The sequence below is a fragment of the Camarhynchus parvulus genome, chromosome 5 (genome assembly GCF_901933205.1).
Source record: "Camarhynchus parvulus chromosome 5, STF_HiC, whole genome shotgun sequence".
Taxonomy (NCBI): Eukaryota; Metazoa; Chordata; class Aves; order Passeriformes; family Thraupidae; genus Camarhynchus; species Camarhynchus parvulus.
The window spans coordinates 46,708,505-46,728,225 of record NC_044575.1 but is presented as its reverse complement, the minus strand read 5'-3'; the positions used below and the strand labels follow the sequence as shown (position 1 = coordinate 46,728,225).

General features: G+C 40.2%; 1 protein-coding gene across 1 annotated transcript; it reads left to right on the top strand.

Annotated features, from left to right (window-relative positions):
* Positions 1 to 13,708: 13,708 nt before the first annotated feature.
* SERPINA10 (serpin family A member 10) lies at positions 13,709 to 19,489 on the top strand. Its single transcript, XM_030949986.1, has 4 exons — positions 13,709 to 14,465; positions 15,414 to 15,687; positions 16,390 to 16,537; positions 19,298 to 19,489. The coding sequence occupies exons 1-4, from the start codon at positions 13,745 to 13,747 to the stop codon at positions 19,487 to 19,489; spliced, it is 1,335 nt and encodes a 444-aa protein (XP_030805846.1). The 5' UTR covers positions 13,709 to 13,744.
* Positions 19,490 to 19,721: the final 232 nt, after the last annotated feature.

The window sequence follows — 19,721 nt, the reverse complement described above, 5'->3', positions numbered from 1 at the left end:
TTTGCTGTGCCTCCTTATCTATTATGCTGATACTCTGTTATTCAGTCACTAGATGTTTAGCAACTTGACCAAAGCACCTTTTTTTTTCCCCTGGATAGCTACAAGAAATAAGATGTCATCATTATTTATTCTGTCTTATCTTCAGGAGCTGAGCCAGTCAGCTACAGATTACTGGAAGGCACAAGCATGGCTCTACTCAATGACAAAGGAGAAGAACTCACTGAGAAGAGGTGAAATCAAAGGCTTTCTTCATGGTTACAGAGAAAAACTATTTTAAAACAAAGCTTCACAGCTGTAAATGACTGTCAGTCCTGTGACAGCAACAGAGAAGCTTCTGTGGCAAAACCCCTGTGTGCTCATTCACATGTGTCAGAGTTCCCAGCCTCTGACCAGAACTGAAACATCCAGTGTTGTTGGTGTTGGGGCACTGAAAACAGCCAGCATTTTTAAGGGCACCTTGTTGTAGGCCACAGGTGAATGTGGTTGTGCAGGTTATTAGTTGTAGGAGACAAGCATGAGAGTCTGGTTTTGTTTGTCATCGCTCCCTAGGATATCTGGGTATAATTTGAAGCACTTAGATTACAGCTTGATCTAGTTCTATCCATTATTTTATATCCCTGGTTTTGCTATGTTAATTTACACAGAGAAAATATTTGCCTGGTTAATGGTGCAGCTGAGAGATTATCAGACTACCTGCTGTGTTGAAATAGCTGGCTTCAAAGCACAGGAAATAACTGTTTAATCAATTTAACATGTTTGGCCACAGGTAAAAGTCTAGCATTACTTAATAATTGTATAACATTTAAAACTTTAACAAAAGCTTGGGGGATTTATTTTGTTTTATTTTATCTTATTTCTTGGTCGATTTAACTTTCAATATTCTCAAAATATGTCCTCAATCCCTTATACAGTCATGGGGAAAAGATCTGCTACTGGAGTGGCTCTGCAGTGGAAATGAGCTCAGCCTGTCATGCTGGCCAGTGAGGGTGATGCCATCCCACAGAGCCCAGCAGCATCAGCCAAGAAAACCTGTCTGAATCAGCAGTGTTCCCAAATAGGCAGATTTTGTATGCATGTTTCTTTGTCAAGCTTGCATTCTTTGAAGAAAGCAGAAGAAAAACTTCCTAATGATTCCAGACTTTAGTAAAATACAAATGCAAAGTTCAAGGATGTGTTTAAGCTGGTGGCTGCAGAAAAGCTCAGCCTCTTTGGATAGCACAGGAGGTCATCTCACTCTGCTTCTGCCCATGGCCTCCAGAATTGGCAGTGCTGGGGCTCTGCCCGGCCATGTGTGAGGCCACTTGGGCAGAGAAAATGGGGCAATCCCTCCAGGGGGGCTGATGATAAGCAGGAGTTGAGGTGAAAGGAGCCTAGGGTTTGTAGCTCTCAGTCTCACTGCCAGGCAGAGAGCCACTGATCATGATACAGAATCCCAGTGCCATCCGTGGGGTGTCCCTGAGTGTGCTGTCCTTCCTTGGATAACACACACAAGCACATGAGGGGAAAGGAAAGATTTCCATGAAGCTGGAAGTCTGAAGTCAGGAATGTGTTTCTGCTGCCATATTTGTAGGCATGATCTCCCCTGTAGAAAAAACACCAATTTCCAAATGTGCCCTTTAACATGACACAAGCAAACCCCACAATTTTTAGGGTATGACAGCTGAGATCACCTTATCACTGCAGAGTCAAGAACAGACACTTGAAGACAGCCAGTGCATTTTGTTTCAGCTCAGCTCTCCCTACCATGTATATCATATTGTAACCCTTGCAGGTCACATTTACCAACACAGGCATATCTCCACGCCTCCCAAAGTGCATCAAGAACAGATGAGTCTCAGACGTCATGCAGCTGGGGAAGTGATGGCACATCAAGATGGCACAAAATCTGGACATTTTTGAAATTACTGGGAGATTGTGATGACAGCACTTTATAATACAGATTTCTCCCCAGCTCAAATGCATCACTGTTGAGATGATAAAAGCAACAGTGGGGTTTAGGACTCTGCTCCCTCCTGGCTGTTTCCCTAACCACTGAACAGTGCTGGGGCTGCTTGACATGCCAGCAGGTCTCCCCATGTGGGCTGTGCTCCAGCAAGGCATGCTGTCTTCTCAGATTCCTTCCCAAGATCTGCTCTCAGGGTGAATTTGCCATCATTCCTAAGCAAACCCTGGCTAATGGACAGAGAGACACAGCCCAGGTCCTCCCAGCTCTGCATCTGTTTGCTAAAGTCCTGGCACCCAGGCTCAGTGTCCTATTTCTTTCCTACAGATGCACCCACACACAGTTACACTGGCACACACTGATCTTTACTTATGGTTTGCGGACATCAAAGTGTTAACCACCACTAAATATCAAATTACTCTAAAGGAGATGGTGGCTAAGGCACTCAGTGCACAGAGGAAGTTCCATGAGAAAATGCTTTGCTAGCTTATACCTTTGTTTTCTGCTCTCTCAGGGCAAATTTAAGATAAGGCTCATGTTTGCTTTGCAGTGAGCATGCTGACATTGCATTGTTCTTCCACCCCAACTCCCTATTGCTTGATTTTAAGCTAGGAGATAAAACTCTGGGCGAAGACTCCATTGCACAGCTCATTTTTCTTTTCAGCAGAGCTGAAAAGAGATGAGGCATTTGCATTTCATATGTACTTAGGACAAAATTTCTAGCCTGGCTTCAACTCTTGCTTTTGCAGCCTCATCTGTTAGAGCTTGTTTGCTTGCAGGCTTTCAGTGTCACGCTGTGGACTGGCCTCAGCAGCTGAATGTATCACAACTTCTTGAACTAGACATGCTGTTACCAACATAAACTGCAGCATGTGCATAATAAATTACTGAAATGGTCCTTGCCTGAGCAAGGGCAGTTAAACCCACAGCCTGCTCAGTGGAGTGATGGAGTTATGTCATTATATCACTGTTTCATAGGGAGACTGTTTATGTCACCTCCCTGAGCTGCTGAGCTGCACTGCTACAGGCACAGCTGTAGTGGTGTAATTGCTCCTACAGGGAGTCTCCCCCTGGCTCAGCTCTCAGGGAGAACTCAAAACACCATGGCAGGTCTGGGCATGCCAAGAGTAAGAGCTGCTGTGCAAGTCAGCTGAGTATGGAAGTCACACAGCCACAGAGGGACAACAGACCTAATCCTGTGGTGCTAGCTAGCAGTGGAAACTGTGAGTTTGACAAGGCTTCACATGCTGAATTTTGGTCAAAAAGGCAGAAAGAGTTAAATCAATTTCCCAAAATTATTTTCAGTGATGTGCTGAATCATTCTATCTTCCATTACACTAGATGCACACAAAACCAAGGTTCTGCTATGATCTAAAGGATTGGTTTAAAATAATATAGTTCTAAATTTAAAAAGTTCTGTACAGAAACTTTTGTTCTGACATAAGAAATCTTTTTTTATTTGTCATCTGCTGAAGAGTTTGCGAGTTTAAGCTCACCCAAGAAGTTACTCATGCTAGAACAGAAGTTCACACAAGGATTTAGGATAGTAACACTTTCCCATTACAGTTCCACTGCATTATTTCCTCAGGCAAACAGCCCTATGTCAGTTAAAATTTACTGATGTAACAATGAAACATCCACAGAGAAGGCACTGGTAGTTTTTGTCCCCTTACTGTTGGAACCATCTGTATCTTGTATGTTTCTTTTTCATATGAAGAGCTTCAGTTCTCCAGTTTTGATCTTCTGTTTCGTGCTCCTGATCTGCTGCAGCCCATGGTGTTACTCTTACCTGGGAGGAGCAATTTGATCTGGTACACAGCAGCAGGAGGCTGAGCATCTGAGCACAATGTCACACAAGATCCACATTGCTGGCACACAAGATTAAGAAGGAATTGAGACAGGATGTCTGCAGCAGGTTAAAAGCAAAGATGTTTGCCAGACCAATCTATATGGAGTGGCAGGGTGGATTATCATTGGGTCTGACCTCCCACAAGCACCACAGTACAATGCAATGACTATATTCTGCCTTTAGAATGGGAGCATCTTTGTGTCCAGGCTTAGATCTTGCAACGCCTACCATGGCTACCTTGTGCCTAAGCTGTAAGATAACTACAGTCAAGCAGAAGATACAGGTTTGGGTGGCAAGTATATGAACTATGATTTTTAAAAGTCTGTTCTCTTACAGTCTCTTGATAGAGTCCTCAATTCTTTGCTATTACTGCACTGTGTGTTCACAAGAGCACTTGTTTGCTTTTTGGTCAGAGAGAGCAAAGTCTTGTTAAATATAGATTAAATTGCTCAATAAAATGTAGCTGAAATATCATATTCACCCCACGCTTATCTTCTACTGAACAGAAATGTTGGCTGACAAGAAGTCTGACCACAGGACTGGCTGTCCTTTAGAAGGACAGTGACTGGAACTTGAAGACACCACTGCTCACTGAAGAAGAATGGGTGGTGGCTTGTAATTTAAGCCTCCTGTCAATGCAAATGCTTCCATGCTCATTACAATGCCAAAAAGAAAAATGAATACCTCCATCAAAAGCAAATTATATGATGCAGAAATCTTGCATTCATTCTATAATCACATGCTGACCAAGGTTACTATCATTTACTATAGAGCGACTTCAGTGGGATCCAAAAATTGTTTCATTATATAGGGAGCAAAATAGGTGCTTTCAATCAAAAATGCCTAAGAAGGAACAAGTAAAGATGCTAGATGAGACCTTCTGGGAGGTAAGAAGGATGGCTTGGATGTGTTCAGGCACTTATTTTGATCTGGCCACAGCCCCAGGAAGTGTCTGAAGTAAGACTGCTCCCACACTAGAGATACCGCTCTCTTTAAAGGAATATATAATACAGTGTATTATAGGCTTTTAAATGCTTCAGTTTGGCACAAAATCCTGACTGTAGGAGGCTAGGAATCTTTCCAAAGAAAAGGCTTAAAGAACAGTGCTGATACTGTAGTTATGACTATAGCACAGAAAAGCAAGACTAACCTACAGCTGAATTGCCACCAGGGTCCTGACAGTGAAGGTGCTTTGAGCTGACCCATGGTCCCCATCCTGTGGGAACACAACTTTCTACTCCAAGTGACCCAGAGAGTTCTCTGAAAGACTGCATTGTCCATGCCAACCTCTTGGGAATGTGCTGGTACTAGCCAAGGAACAGACCTTGAACAGCCAGTTATGTTTCATGGATTGATGGAATCTTGGGCTGCGCTTTGAGCGCCTACAAGGTTACTTTTTCTGAGCTCTGTTTGATAAAGTCTCAGCTTTCTGCAGCCTTGATTGTCATCATTTTCTTCTCTCCTCCTTCCAACTGTCCTATCACCCTATAGGAATGGATACTTATACAAAAACTGTTAATCATGAACATATCTCACTCTTTGTTATCCCAGAAGTGAATATTAAGATTTTATCTGCCTCTGACACATTGATGGGATTAATTTACCAGCATAAAAATAAGTATCTGAAAGCAAATGTATTTGCACTTTTTTGGTACATACAAAGGGTTATCTGGCCTGCAGATTCAGTGAAACCTGGTTTCCATAATTTCTCTGGTGTGGATTATCTGATGTCTGACAAGAATGAGCTCACCACTTCCTCCCACAATACAGGCTGTAAAAATGTCTGCCCTGGTTCAGGTCATTCAGCTTCATGAGCTTGGTATATTTCACACCTTTATCATTTTGTCATGGTGGATGCAAAAAGAATACTTTCAAAATACATAAAATGCAATTGAGAGAAGGCAAGAGAGAGAGAATGAGATAAAGAAAATATAACCTAAATCTCAAAAAACCCAAGCAGAAAATTTATTGACTCAAAGTTCAGAGTTGGATGGCATTTTATAACTAGAAAATATCAGGAACTGGGAAGAGAAGTTCTGGGAGGAGTAGCAGCCTAAAAGAAACCTCTCAAAAGAGCTTTAAACTTAGCACCTGGTTTCCATCAGGACTGAAAGCGGTTCATGCATTTGCTCCATTTGCCAAATTTTTTTCCAATACAAATTATCTTCTCACTAGCAATGTATGTGCATCCTTAAGAAGTTCCATTTCAAAGATGAGTAAGGTTGCTAAGTGACATGAGTGCCTAAATCAAGGAAGTAAAAAATTAACACCTCACATCTGGCACTGCCCACATATTAAATGCAATATTCTCATGAAACATAAAGAAAGCCACATTTGAGTACCTATACAGCTCATAGAGGTTGCTGTCCACTTAATTATTTCGCTGTTTTAATAATTTTCCTAATGAGAAAAAAAATGGAAATGTAGATACTGTAGATACTGTCTTCAGAATATAGATACATATATCACAACAGAGATACTGTCTTTAAAAACCTGAGGAAGGGCCTGGTCACAGACCAGCATGTAGAAATGAGCAGAATCAGAGAGGCATGGACATGTCTCATGGAAGAACAGGTAATGGAAAGTGCTGGAGCAGCTTAAACAAAGACACCAGGTCCTGTATGAAAAATAATTCCTGCTTAAATACTCCATGAGAGCACAGCCAGGGAGATACAAACTTCCTTGAGGAAGGAGTGTTGCTTTTGAATATCCAATCCATGCATCTTCCAACAGGAAGAGCACACTAAGTGCAAGGCCTGCACTGGTTACTACATTAATAATTCTGTTCAAATGGAAAAACCCCTAAGAAGCACAAGTACCAAACCCCACAATGCAGAGCTCTGCCAGTCGCTCTGGACAATGCAGGCAGCACTAACTTGCACTCACTTGGTACTTAGTAACCCTCAGCACATTTCACAGGTGCCAGAGGGCACCTTTTGCATGCCTGCTACAGAGGCCACAGTGCAGAGATTTCTTCATTACATCAGGTAATCGCTTCAGGCCAGACAGTCAAACACTGCAAGTCCCAGGGACTTTGATTATCACAGCAGTAAGGAGATGCATGTGCAGTGCATGTAAATATAGAATTTGGATAAGAAATAGGGAGCAAATATATAATTTTTCAAGTTCAGGTCATCAGAGGTTATTGATTGTAAAATTTTCTGCCATTCTGAAGTGCAAAAAAAGGTTTGTTCCCCTTAGACATGCCAATCTCTTACACACTTTGTCATTCCTGCCTTTTGAGTTGGATTTTTTCCAGGAATTTAAAATAGAAATGCACTTGCATTTCGCATCTCCTGGAGAAACTTTGAAATGCCCTCCCTGGAGAACAGAAATATCTACCAGTGCCATTTTCTTGAGTTTGTGTCTCCTGCCTGCTCAAGTCCTGTCTCATGACAAACTGAGTAAGGCACAGAGAAGGGCAGCTGTCCAAACACACAAAATTATCCTTCTTCCCATCTGAGAACTAAAGGTTGTGATGACACCTGCTGGCTCCATGGGGACTCGGCAAACACCAGCCAGCCCCTTCTAGAGCTCTTCAATACTGGCAGGTAAAAATGGAGGATAAATAAATAATGGTGAATTAAAATTTTTCATTGCTGCAAGCCAGAAAATCACAGGAAAGAAGGCTAGGCTAACTTTAAAAGGTCATTTACTCAGTTTCCTGGAAAAAAAACAGGATTTGTGCTACTTCCATCACATATCATGAATGATTGTTTTACCTCTTACTGAAAATTGATAGTACCTCTCTGGACACAGTGTTATAGTGTTTCATCATTTTTGCATTTCCTATAAAAGATTCCACAGTAAGATGTGTTATTAACAGGCAATTATACTTTCATTTGTGTGTTCAAGGACAGTTAGACAGCCCTTGACTGTGAAGCTGAAAGCATAATGGAGATACTTCTGCCCTATTTATGAGCTACTGCAGCTTTGCTGCTTTGTCCAGCTTGTACAGTAGTACACCCATCCCACCCCAGGTGACATGCAGGAATAGGTGCCTTCCAAAGAGGCTTTCACTACAGCAGTCCTGTCACATGAACAGTGGCACAGTTGTACAAAAGGGGTCAAGCTTATGAACAGTGTAGGAGCCACAGTTGCATTCTGATGATTTCAATTATTATTGTGCGTTCTTGGAGTGGGAGAAGCAGCAGTCACCTTGATGAATTAGCTCGTTGACAAACTAAGTATGTTCAGAAGACTGTATAAGGAGCTGTTTTATAACTGTTGGAGCATGTTAGTTTATGTGTTATGAGTAATTTCACAGTGAGACTTCAGAAGAAGTACAGATCCCTGCACACCATCCATTCCCTGCACTATTCCTGGGATTTTGTTGAGTCTAAGAAACGTGGAAGAGGTTAGATCACATTCAGCCTAAATATTTTCCTGAATTGACACTTTTTACTTTCTCATCACTCTCCAGTATGGTCAGTATTTCTGACTGATTTCACCTAGATCCCTCAAGACAGTTGTAAATGCCCTGTGTCTGCCCTTGAGAACAAAATGTGTAGCCATTAGCTGGGGACGGAAATTTGCAGCGTCTTGACAGAAATGTATCTGTTTAGTTACTACCTTGATTGAGCAAGGCAAGAAATTCAGTTCCAAAAATCTCTCACTGGGAAACTGGTACAGATACAAGTAATTAAACCACCCATCTCCTTCCTGGAACCTGCTCTCAGTAGTGCAATCATGCCCACCATATCTCATAGCCCACTTTGAATCTCAGCTGTGGTCAAGTTACAAACTGCAGAAATGGGTCATGGAATGTGGAACAGAGGCATTACTTAGTCAAGAACTATTGCTGCTCCAAGGAGATCATAACTGGGAGGAATCAGACTCAGCACAGGGAACCTAAGCCCCCAAACCCCCAATATTAGGATGACTGGTTTCTTCATGGTCACAGAAGGTTTCCTAAAACTGACTGAGGAAATTAAGTAAGAGGAAAAGCAGCCATTGAAATAGAGGTGTTGCCAGTCCCATAAAAACTGCAAAAGGAAGAATTCTGTCTTATAACAGAGACTCTCTGACTATTTGGAACAAGCAGCTGAATCTGCCTCTGCAGTATCTACCCCCAGGTACTCAGGAGTCACAGGGCTATGTCAAACAGATTGGTGAGAACCTGGACTACATAATCACTGCCAAGTTTTTCAGAGTTGCATATGCATCCAAAAACAGTTGTCTATTAGAGAACAGACCGTCTTTAGCTCAACTGCTGCCGAGCCTCAGCACTGGCACAAGCTCCCAGCAGAGACACAACTGGGCAGCAGTGCACCTCTATTGGTCTTGCTTGTTCTGGTTTTAGAGGTGGTTCTGTCCTGATGAACTGTGGAAAAGGGCAATTCTGCCAGAGTCACACACTGGCAATCCTCTCCCAGTAAATCACTCTGAACATGTATAGTTTGGCAGAGTGTTACCCATATGTTATGTGGAGTTTAACTGCTCAGAAAGCTCTGTTGAATCCAAAGGGCAACTGACAATATAAATAGGAGTTGGTGGGAGGAATACGTTACTCCTGATAGTGCATGGTGGATACATTAGCAAGGTGTTACCTGGGATAAAAAACTAGCTAGGGCTTTGTGAGTAACTAGAGAGGAAGACAATTTTCTCAGATCTCTGTACACAGCCAATACATCTCATAACAGCCTCCTTTTTCCTCTGGGTAAAACTGGATTGATATGGGCTTTGTGGTCCAGCAAAGATTTAGCCTAGAGATTCAAAGAATTTAAGATTTCTTCAAGCCCCTCTTTTGAGTACCACCTATAAACAATCTTAATCTTTTGAATATTAAACATCAGTATTGAGTCTCTTAGCTTCCAGCAGTGACCACGTGTGTCAGCATCCTGGTGCAAGGAGGAAGAGCTACTCTCATTGCAAATAACTGCTGATTTTGCTGAGCACAAAAGCCAGGATCTGTGTGCATCAGGTTTTCCTTGTATTTCTTTTTGGGCCACAACCACAGGACCACAGTCTCCAGAAGACACACAAATTCAGAGGCACACCACAGTAATGCAGCTTTGTTCAACCATATCAGATGCAAATTTCTTCCATGCGATGAGAGGACATTTGAATTTCAAATCCAACAGAATTAACCACAAATACATATAGACTAGGAAGTAGGGAAAAAAAGTCCAGTCACATGGACAGAGAACAGAAGTTATGAAGTCACTGGGGCATCCACAGTAGAGCTTTTTCATGTTTAAGGACTAGACTGCCTGACATTACAGGGCCTTCAGCTTGTAACCCCATCTTATTTTCCCATATTCTGTAATACAATAGGCCTACGCTGGGGGCCTATTATGATTGGGATTGCTTCTAAAAGGAAGAATATTTTAAATTAATTTAAACAAAATGGAATTTAAGAAGCTAGAGCCTGTGGCCTCTCTGTTGAACTCCTCAAGAGCATAAACCCCACAACTGCCCTCCAGTATGGTATCCTTGCAACAAGGATACAAATCTGCTTAAACAACAGAGGGGCTACATTCAGTTCTTAAGCCCTTCCTAATGAAATCTTGTATCTTGTAAGCAAACACTCTTATAGAAGCAATACTCATTAGCAACAAAAAAAGCCTTTTTAAAATTGAGTCCTGGATGCCCTGATTCTTAATGGGCTTTCTAAAATGTCTAATACATCCATTTAGACTGCATATAATATTTATTTTTTTCAGTTCAGTGGAAAATTAGAGACTAGTACCCTTATCTCACATTCTAAAGCCAAATTATTTTTCTTTTACAATCCAAATCAAAATTAAGTGTTCTATTTCATTTGGGAGTATTTTTGAAAACAATTTAGGACCATGAGGGGATGATAGGGAATTCCATGTGTATGTTTTATCTGGAATTAGGCCAATGATCAAAATAGTGAAGAGTTTAGACCATCCCACTCTAGAGAAATTGTTGAATGGACTATCTGTCTTAAAGAATGTGCCTTGCTCAACTAATAAGGATCAAGACCCGAATCTGTTCAAGCAAGACCAACTGAAAATTAAAAATTTATTAATGCCTAGCTCTGCATAACTTTTGCAGGGATATCAGCTTGGCCCACTTTGTATTTTATGGGTGAACATCCCTCAGTGGTTATCAGGCATTGATGTTGGTAGAGTGATACATCACCGAATACCTGGCACACTCTTCAAAGAGGGAGTGGAGCCCTGGCCTCTCCTCTCAAAGCACAGCCAAATTGCAGGGCAAGGATACTGGTAACACCCCTACCAATGTTCTGGACCTTCTCCCTCATGCTCCCCCCGCCTTAGTGAATATTGACATATTCTTTTATGTAAGGGGATAATTTAAACAGGATTGGATACTCTACTGAGTAGCTCAGAGCCTGCCTGAAAAATAATTCTCATGGGCTATTGGATGTGGGGGGCCACATCCTGATAGGGTGCTGAAGGGCTAAATGCAAAGAATTTATGGTTCTCTTGTTTCTCATGAAAGACAGAATATATTTACTGGAATATAACCCTCCCTTATTATGCCATTTATAGGAAACACACGTTCAGTGTTTATAAATCAGTTAATTTATAACAGACAAAACCAGATTATCTGTCTTTGAAGAGCAAATATTTGTTCAAAAACTTCTAAATGCAACAGACATCTTCATCTCATTTTTAAACATAACTGATTGAGAAACGTAACAGAAGAGCTACCTAGTAGGTAAGATAAGATTTATATGAAGCATTTAGATTTCAAAGGAAAGATTATTATATCTTTTAGATATATATATAAAATGCAATTTTATATATTTATCAGTGATTCTCTAAATGTTTTAAATGGTTGTAGATGTTAATTAGCTCCTAATGGATTTTTCTCTTGCTCTAATGCCTTCGGAAGAAAAAGGCATTTGCACAAGAAGATTCTGTCTTTGATATTGATATTACTAGAAATAAATATTTCTTTAAATTGAAATAATGTTCACTTTGCTCTAACACACTTTTATTAATGAACTATCTGGTCTACAAATAAAGTGAGTTGTCTAAAATTAGCAGTAAGCTTCACTCAGGTATTTTAGACTCAGGTCTAAAAATACGAGTCTATAATGTACATAAATTCTACTTTATTGTTCCCATAACTGTTTTTCCTAGTTCTAGAGGACATGCTCTATTTCTAACCAGTAAAGGTGAATGATGCAGCTGCTTTAATGTTAACTTTAAATGTTTGCAATCTCAGATTTGCAGTGATTACTTAGTGCAACTGCAAGGTTTTTATTCCCGTGTTCATTGCACCCAAATCAGCAGCAGATGTGTATGTGTTTGCCTGAGGATTCAGGAATCTTGAGTGTTGAATAGTTTGGGATAAACCTGTAAACAACAGCTTTTTTATTTGTCCTGCCCTTTCTGTGCAAAACCTCTCTGTGTTGGGAAGGCAGAGCCCTCTGGGAGGCAGCAGCACTTTGCCCAGCCAGTCCCTTCACATCTCCTGGTGGAAGCTGGTGGCCACTTGAGCCAAGTCCTGTCCCAGACCTCCCAGAGAGAAGCAACAGTGATGTCTGCCAGATGCAACACTGTGTGCAGGAATTGCACCCTGCCTGATGCTAGGCCTGATGCTAACTGCATTTAGTGGGAGGAACTGCTGCTGCAGTGATTGAATATGATCAAAAGCAAAATTTTCCAGTCCCTGCCTCTTTGCTAGAGCTGACTCTGCAGTGTCCAAGGATGCTTCTTCAAAGTAGGGATGACTCCCAGAGGAAAGAACCTCCTTCTTTGCTGCCAGGGCAGGTGCAGCACTGCAGCAGGAACAGGACCCCTGTGCCTGTGCTACTTCCCACAGAAGTGGGTCACTACACAAGCAGAGGGAATGCTCAGCAGTTACTGCACTAGCTCTGAACTGCACTGCTTCAGCCTGCCAGGGGACAGTGAGTGTCCCAGAACTCCAGATGTCGCAGCCACCACTTGACCAGCAAGGCAGGAGCTGAAGTCAAGTTATCCCCTTCCCTATTCCAGTCCTGAAAAATCCAGACACTGGGAATCTCATTAAAAATAAATCAAGGGTTAATGGGAAAGAAAAATAAATTTTAAAAAATCACAACATATTTGCTGCATATTTTGCTCTGTTCTCTGTCTGCCATGCATTTGAGAGCAGGCATAACATTCATCGAATTCGTTGCCTCCCGATTAAGTCATGACAGCCCATCTGTGCTGCAGCAAGTACAGAACGTGACCTATTATCTCCAAAGAAAATAGCACACCACCTGACTGCCAAAAGCACCTCGTGACTTGGCACCCAAATGTCTCAGTACTCACATCAACATACCTTTTCAGGACTAACTCCCACAGCCTGAATCAGCCAACTGTGAAATTCAGCTGAACTCTGAATAAACCGGATAAAACCAGCTTTCCCATATGCCAAATCACAAATTATACAATGACCGTAATTTGCTGTTACAGATCCTTAGCTTAAAAGGAGTAGTTAACAATTGCCACGTGATTCTAGACTGTTGAATCATTTACTACTTTAATGATGGGCCATATAATCCATCTTTTAATCTCATTTATCACTTTGCCCACTGCTATACAAAAGGAATCTGTGCAGGTTTGGTGGTCTTGAACATTCCGTTTAACTTATAATGCGAAAATGCATCTCCAAAGATTGTAGCCATTCAAAATTTTTCCATGAGGTGCAATTCAACACTGCTGTATGGGAGAGAATTCATATATTGCTTTATGGAAAGATGGATGATAATCATATTTGCACTATATGCATAGTGCATTTCATTTGCAAATTTACACAATGTTTGATGCTAAGGTTTGCCTTAGGTGTCCTGTAAGATCTGCCTGGTCTTCTCTGAACATTTTGTTGGCCAGGTTTGGAGTATATACCCTGAAGGTGCAGAAAGACCACTACATCTTTTACCTTTTGCATTGTGAATGGAAGAACAAACTAAAAAGTCATTTTGTTGCCTTTCTTTTTTCTAGGAAAAAAAAACAACTCTAAATAGTTCATTATTGGATGTCAACATGAAAGCAGGAATCTACATACTTCTCTTAAGTGAAATATGTTTTGAATTCATCCAGGCTGATATTAAACCTAAATTTCCAACAGAGGAAAATGAGAGTAATTTCTTGGAAAGAAATAACATCAGTATTTCCAAAGAGTGGTATCATCCCAAAAATATCTCTAAGCCTTTTGAACACCAAGGTTTTGAAGACCAAGGTCTTGAAGACTTCACTCTTCACAACTTCACTGAAAAGACCACAAATTTTGGATTTAACCTCTACAGAAAAATTGCAATGACACATGATAACAATGTAATCATCTCTCCATTTTCTGTGTCAGCTCTCATGAGTGTCTATATGATGGCAACCAAAGGAGAAACGCACAGACAAATTGTAAAAGGTCTAAACCTCCATGCTGTGAAGGACAGAGTAGATCGCCAGCATTTACCAGCTTTGTTTAAACAACTGACAGGTAACATCACAATGAATGAAGAATTTCTCCTCATGCAAGGTGTTCTTTCTTTTATTCAAAAGGACTTCAAACTCAAGGAGTCTTTCCTGAATTTATCTAAGCAGTACTTTGATATGGAATTCCTGAAAGTGGACTTTGAAAACTTAACACAAGCAAAACTTTTCATCAATCAAAACATTAACAAAATGACCAAAGGAAAAATCCCAAGACTTTTTGAAGAGCTGGACCGCCATAACAAACTGGTGCTTGTGGACTACATTTTCTTTAAAGGTAATTGCTGGTTTTATTTTGCAGAATAATTATTTATTAGGAGAATCAAGACTCTTAACTTCAGCTACATTAGGGGGAGTTTAAATGAATTTAGATGTCCTGATTTCTCTATGTCTTTATCTAAGATTTCTTTTTTCTATTCAGCTCATATAATGGGAAATTATTTTTCATTATAGGAAACCACAATTCTTCTATGCTGTCTTCCATAAAATAGAGTCTCAAAGAGAACAAAAAGCCCTGTGTCAAACTATCTCAGTCCATCTCCAAATTATCCCTCTTTATGACAGGAAACAATGTTTTAATTCACCCATTAAAAAGAAAAAGTCTTAATCATAATAGTCTTAGAAGCTGAATACTGGGCATAAAATGCACTGATTTAACATAGTACACAAAATCATTGAAACAAAAATAATTTATCTATTTCCATCAAGAATCATCTGCCCCAGAGGAACCCAAGTACCCCATTATATTACCTCACAGGGGGAGGGAGAGAAATAACAGTGATGGTCAGAAACCAGTCCATGGAAAAGTCAGTGAATCCCCATCCCAAATACTAATTAAATTAAATACAGGACACTGAAGAGTTGGCAGAGAATTTTAGAGAAGGTTACATGTTACAAAAGGTCAGATGCTCACCAGGCATTGATAAAACAAAGATAACATAAATTCTGAACTTGAGTGGCAACTAACCAACCTTAAAAAAATATTTCCCTTCTTTCTGTGCAAATGAAGCAGTTTATTTTGTGGATTACTTTGCGTTTTTTTCTGTAAAAAAATTTATATACAGTGAACATAAAATATAATGAAATTGTCATCCACTTATCCCAGACACAATTGACAGCCACTTCAACAAGATACAGAAAATATCCAATGGTTTTTTAAACTTTTTAGAACATTTTCTGAACAAATCTAAACACACATAATTATTTAATTTCTTTCTTTCCTCAGGCAAGTGGGTCTATCCATTTAATTCCAAATTCACGGAAATTGAGACTTTCCACATAAACAAATACAGGAGCGTACAGGTACCCATGATGTTCAAGTCAGATAAAATTAATTCCACTTTTGATGAGAACTTAAGATGCACTGTGATAAAGATACCTTACAAAGGGAATGCCCACATGCTGATTGTTATCCCAGAAAAAGAGGGAGACTACATTTCAATTGAAGACCATTTGACTACAGAGCTTGTGGAATCCTGGCTTGGAAACATGGAAACCAGGTATTGCTTTGACACCCATGGGGCCCTAATGTCTTTGATGTCCACTGTAGAAAAGCAACAAAGCCCAGCAAAGATTAGCTGGTCTTCTTAAGCCTTTTCCCATGGTAGCATCTCTGTCTGTGGCAAGAGCTATCTACAGAGTAGAGGTTCTTTAATGGCCTATCCACAGCCCAAGTGGCATGTGAAAGTTTTGACTCAGAGGCAACAAAACTTCAGCTCATCTCAGTTAAAAATGTCTCTGTCTGTGAGAGAAGGCATGAGTCTTTCCATATGCTTCCTTAGGTCTCCTCTCTCCTTAAATTTAGTACTGCCAAGCAAAACCCACTATAAATCTAGACATTTATTAAACTTTTCCTACCTGGGGAAACCCAGAGGATTTGATAAATTTGAATATAAAAGGGTAAACCCAAATGATTCCTGTGAAATGTAGTTCCTGAAGTGAAAATTCTTTTCACCAGTCAATAAATTAGTGTGTTGCCCTGGTATCATGGCACTGTGACTGCTGGTGGAAGTATTTATACAGAGAAGGAAATTATTTGTAGCATCACTGGCAGCCAACAGGTTAGAAATTATTTTCCGCCAACCTAAATGCCAGCAGAGACTCTCCAGTTTTTGTCCCTTCTTTTTCTGTGTAAAGCTTAATTCCTGAGTAGTGTGCATTTCAGCAGTCAAGTGATTGTTTGCATTATTTTTTTTTAACAGAAAAGTGGATATTTCATTTCCAAAGTTTAAACTAGAGCAAAAATACAAAATGAAGAAACTGCTTCAAGGTCTTGGAATTAAAAAGCTCTTTACACATTCAGCAGATCTTAGTCATCTGACAGATCACGAATATGTAGCAGTTTCACAGGTAAGCCCACTAAAATTATTTGTTGCTTGGCTTATAATAATATATAAATGGCCCCAGCCAAGATGGTCATATAAATTTATAGGGACACTAATAGCAAAGTACCTCATCTGCCAGGTATGTGCAATCTACACATCTTAATCAGGATGGATCCCACTTCAAGTATGAGGTGTGTAGGGGAAAGGGGCAGTGACATCTCATAGGTGCTCAACACCTCCCAGAGCTAACCCATCACAGGAGAAAAGCTCTGCCTCAAGAGGAATATGGTTGGCAGAGAATGAGCACAATTTCCCAAAAACGGTGAAAAAGAAAAACAATGTAAATGACAGTCAAATGGTAAAATCCAGGGCAAGGAAGGAAATTCAAGGAAAGAACTCCTCATACACATTCCAGCTATAGTTCTCAAAAAATAAAGAACCTTAGAAAGTTTAAATAATAAAATCTCAAAAAGGTAACAGTGAGGAAGAGAAGTCAAAAGCACTCCTGTTTTCCCCCTCTATATACCATGGAAGAAAATACCAGAATCTCACAGGAAAGGATTGGCACAAGGAATGGCACTCCAACCCATACAGATGTTCCACTTTGTACGCCGAAACTTTCAAAGAACCTTTAAACAGGTAAGGGCAAGGGCAGTGAATGACCAAGAAGACAGAACACAGCCCCATGGAAAAAGAGGAGCAGGAAGAGATACTTTGTGCCACTGTTTAAGGGAGAGCACAGATGAAATTCAAAAGACTGATGGAAAACAGAGGCAGAACGAGAAGCAGAAGAGAATGCAAGACAAAGGACTTGTCAATCACATCAATATCAAGAAGGAATAGGTCTATGTGACCAGAGATATCTTTTGAATAGTCTATAAAAAGGACAACTTGCTGATAATAGAAAATTAAAATGCATGGTCAAAGAAAGGAGATGAAAGACAAAACACAGAGATACTTGTGCCCACAAGAATGGAGTGTGTGGAATGAGATGAAAAACAATGAATTCTAAATACAAATTCATACATTACAGTAAAAGTTAAAAAAAAATTACTGAAACAAGATGAATTATAAACAAGATGCAAATAAAATTACTCTGGCACAGGATTTAAAAATGTAGCTTTATAAACTTATGTAAGAAAATTGTAGCATGCAACTGCTCGTGGTTGTGGAGGGTTGCATGGCAGAGACAATCCAGGACCACAATTCCAGGAGAGGCTTCCCAGAATCACAGAATATTTAAGGTTGGAAGGAGCCTCTGGAGGTCACCTGGTCCAACTCCTCTGCTCAGGCAAGGTCACCTCAAGCAAGTTGCTGAGGTCCATGTCCAGACAGCTTTTGAATATCTCCAAAGACGAAGAATCCACAGTGTGCCAGTACTCAGTCAGCCTCACATGAAAAAGCATTTCCCAGTGTTCAGAGGGAATCTCCTCTGTTCAAACCTCCTGTGTTTCACTTGGTGCCCACTGCCTCTGGTCCTGTCACTGGGCACCACTGACAAGCCTGGCTCCACTTCCTTTGCACCCTCCCCTTGGGTATTTGTACCCTATGAGAAAGAATCCTTCAGGTGCTGCTCTTACAAGTCTCCCTACACCAAATCCTTATAGAAGCCTTTGTGCTTAGCCAATTAACAGGATGGGATAATAAACACTTCTATACAAGTTTCAAAAACTCTCATGCTTGATCTAAAGGTTTTCAAAATTGCAGTGGCTTGAAAAAAAACCTTTCTGAGAATATCTAACATCCTAAGAATAAATATTTAATGGATAAAATTGCAGAGATTTTCAGTTTGGTATGAACTGTTGGGAAATATAATGGCAATCTGCAGCAGTTTTCTCCCTTCCTCTTGATCATGTAACTTTCATGCTGATTCTCAGCAGTTAACTATTGTGTTATCAAAAAATCACACTTTAACAGGAACTGCTAACTGATATTAGAAGCAATATGTGCATCAGCTACGAACTGCCAGAGGAGCATCCTGTCCCTGGGAATTGTGAAAGACAAAAAATATTATTTAAAAATATGTAGCAGAAACCTCAACACTGGTGAAGTCCTTCAACTGTTTTCACATAAGTAATTCCTAGAATTAGGAGTTTAGGAGCTATAAATCCACTAGATGACCAGGCAGTTCCCCAGTACAGACACTAACCCAGCAGAAGCACTCACAGGTATAAGCAGGCTGAAAGAACAAAATGGAAAAGATGAAAAAATGAAAAATCAGATTCTGCCAGGCTGCAATTTCAGTGGGAGTGGAAAATATTCAAACCAATCCAGGACTGTACCTCACTGCTCTACATATTTAGTCGGTGCTACCAAATGTACAAATTAGAAATATGCAGGGGAAAAAACAAAGATTGGTGCATTTCCCTAAGCTCTCACAAAATCAGCTGTGAATGACATATCCAGCCAGTCAGTGTTTGTGACTGATGAAAACACATTTCCTACAACTGAGAAACTCCTTTGCACAGTTAGGTGTCGAAGAGGAGCACTCTACACCAAAAAAATGCAAAGTCTGTTTCATGCAAAACCTCCAATCTCTTAGTGAGGTCTGTGCTCAGAAATGTGGAAAAGTGCAATGACTCCTGAACTGGCATCCACACTGTGAGCATTGTGGGCATAGTGGCTGTGCTGACTCCTCCACCAGTCTGACAGAGGTAGATTGCACTGAACTGCTCATTTTAGTGCTTAACAGAAGCCTACTTCAACTGAATGCCTTCAGCTGGAAAAATACTCTTCATGTTAGTATTTACTTCTGTCACATACTTATTTCTGCCTTGCACTTCAGGTTGTCCAAAATGCAGTTATTGAAGTAGATGAAGAAGGAACTGAGGCTGCAGCAGCAAGTGGCTCAGAAATAATTGCATTCACATTGCCTCGGGTGATCAAAGTGGACCGGCCATTCCTTTTCATGATTTTTGAAGAAACTTTTAAAACATTACTGTTCATTGGCAGGGTGGTTGATCCAACAGAAATGTAAATAAAGGTAATACTTTCTATTCTTTGGTATGTAAGAGGCTTTATTTTTAATAATTTATTTTATAATAAAAAGACAATGAAATGTGAAATGTGAAAATCTGTTCTGTCTCTCCTAGCTAGCACCAGGTCATCCTAGCAATATTTTATTAATGCCACACAACAAGCTAACTTCATTAAGGCTCAAAGCAACAAAAATGTGACTTGTAAAATCTACCTTTGGTAAAAGAAAACCC

Coding starts and splice junctions, on each gene's coding strand:
- SERPINA10 (XM_030949986.1), top strand. CDS start 13,745: ATGAAAGCAGGAATCTACATACTTCTCTTAAGTGAAATATGTTTTGAA. Junction 14,466..15,413: donor GGACTACATTTTCTTTAAAG/GTAATTGCTGGT, acceptor TTCTTTCCTCAG/GCAAGTGGGTCTATCCATTT. Junction 16,538..19,297: donor AATATGTAGCAGTTTCACAG/GTAAGCCCACTA, acceptor CTTGCACTTCAG/GTTGTCCAAAATGCAGTTAT.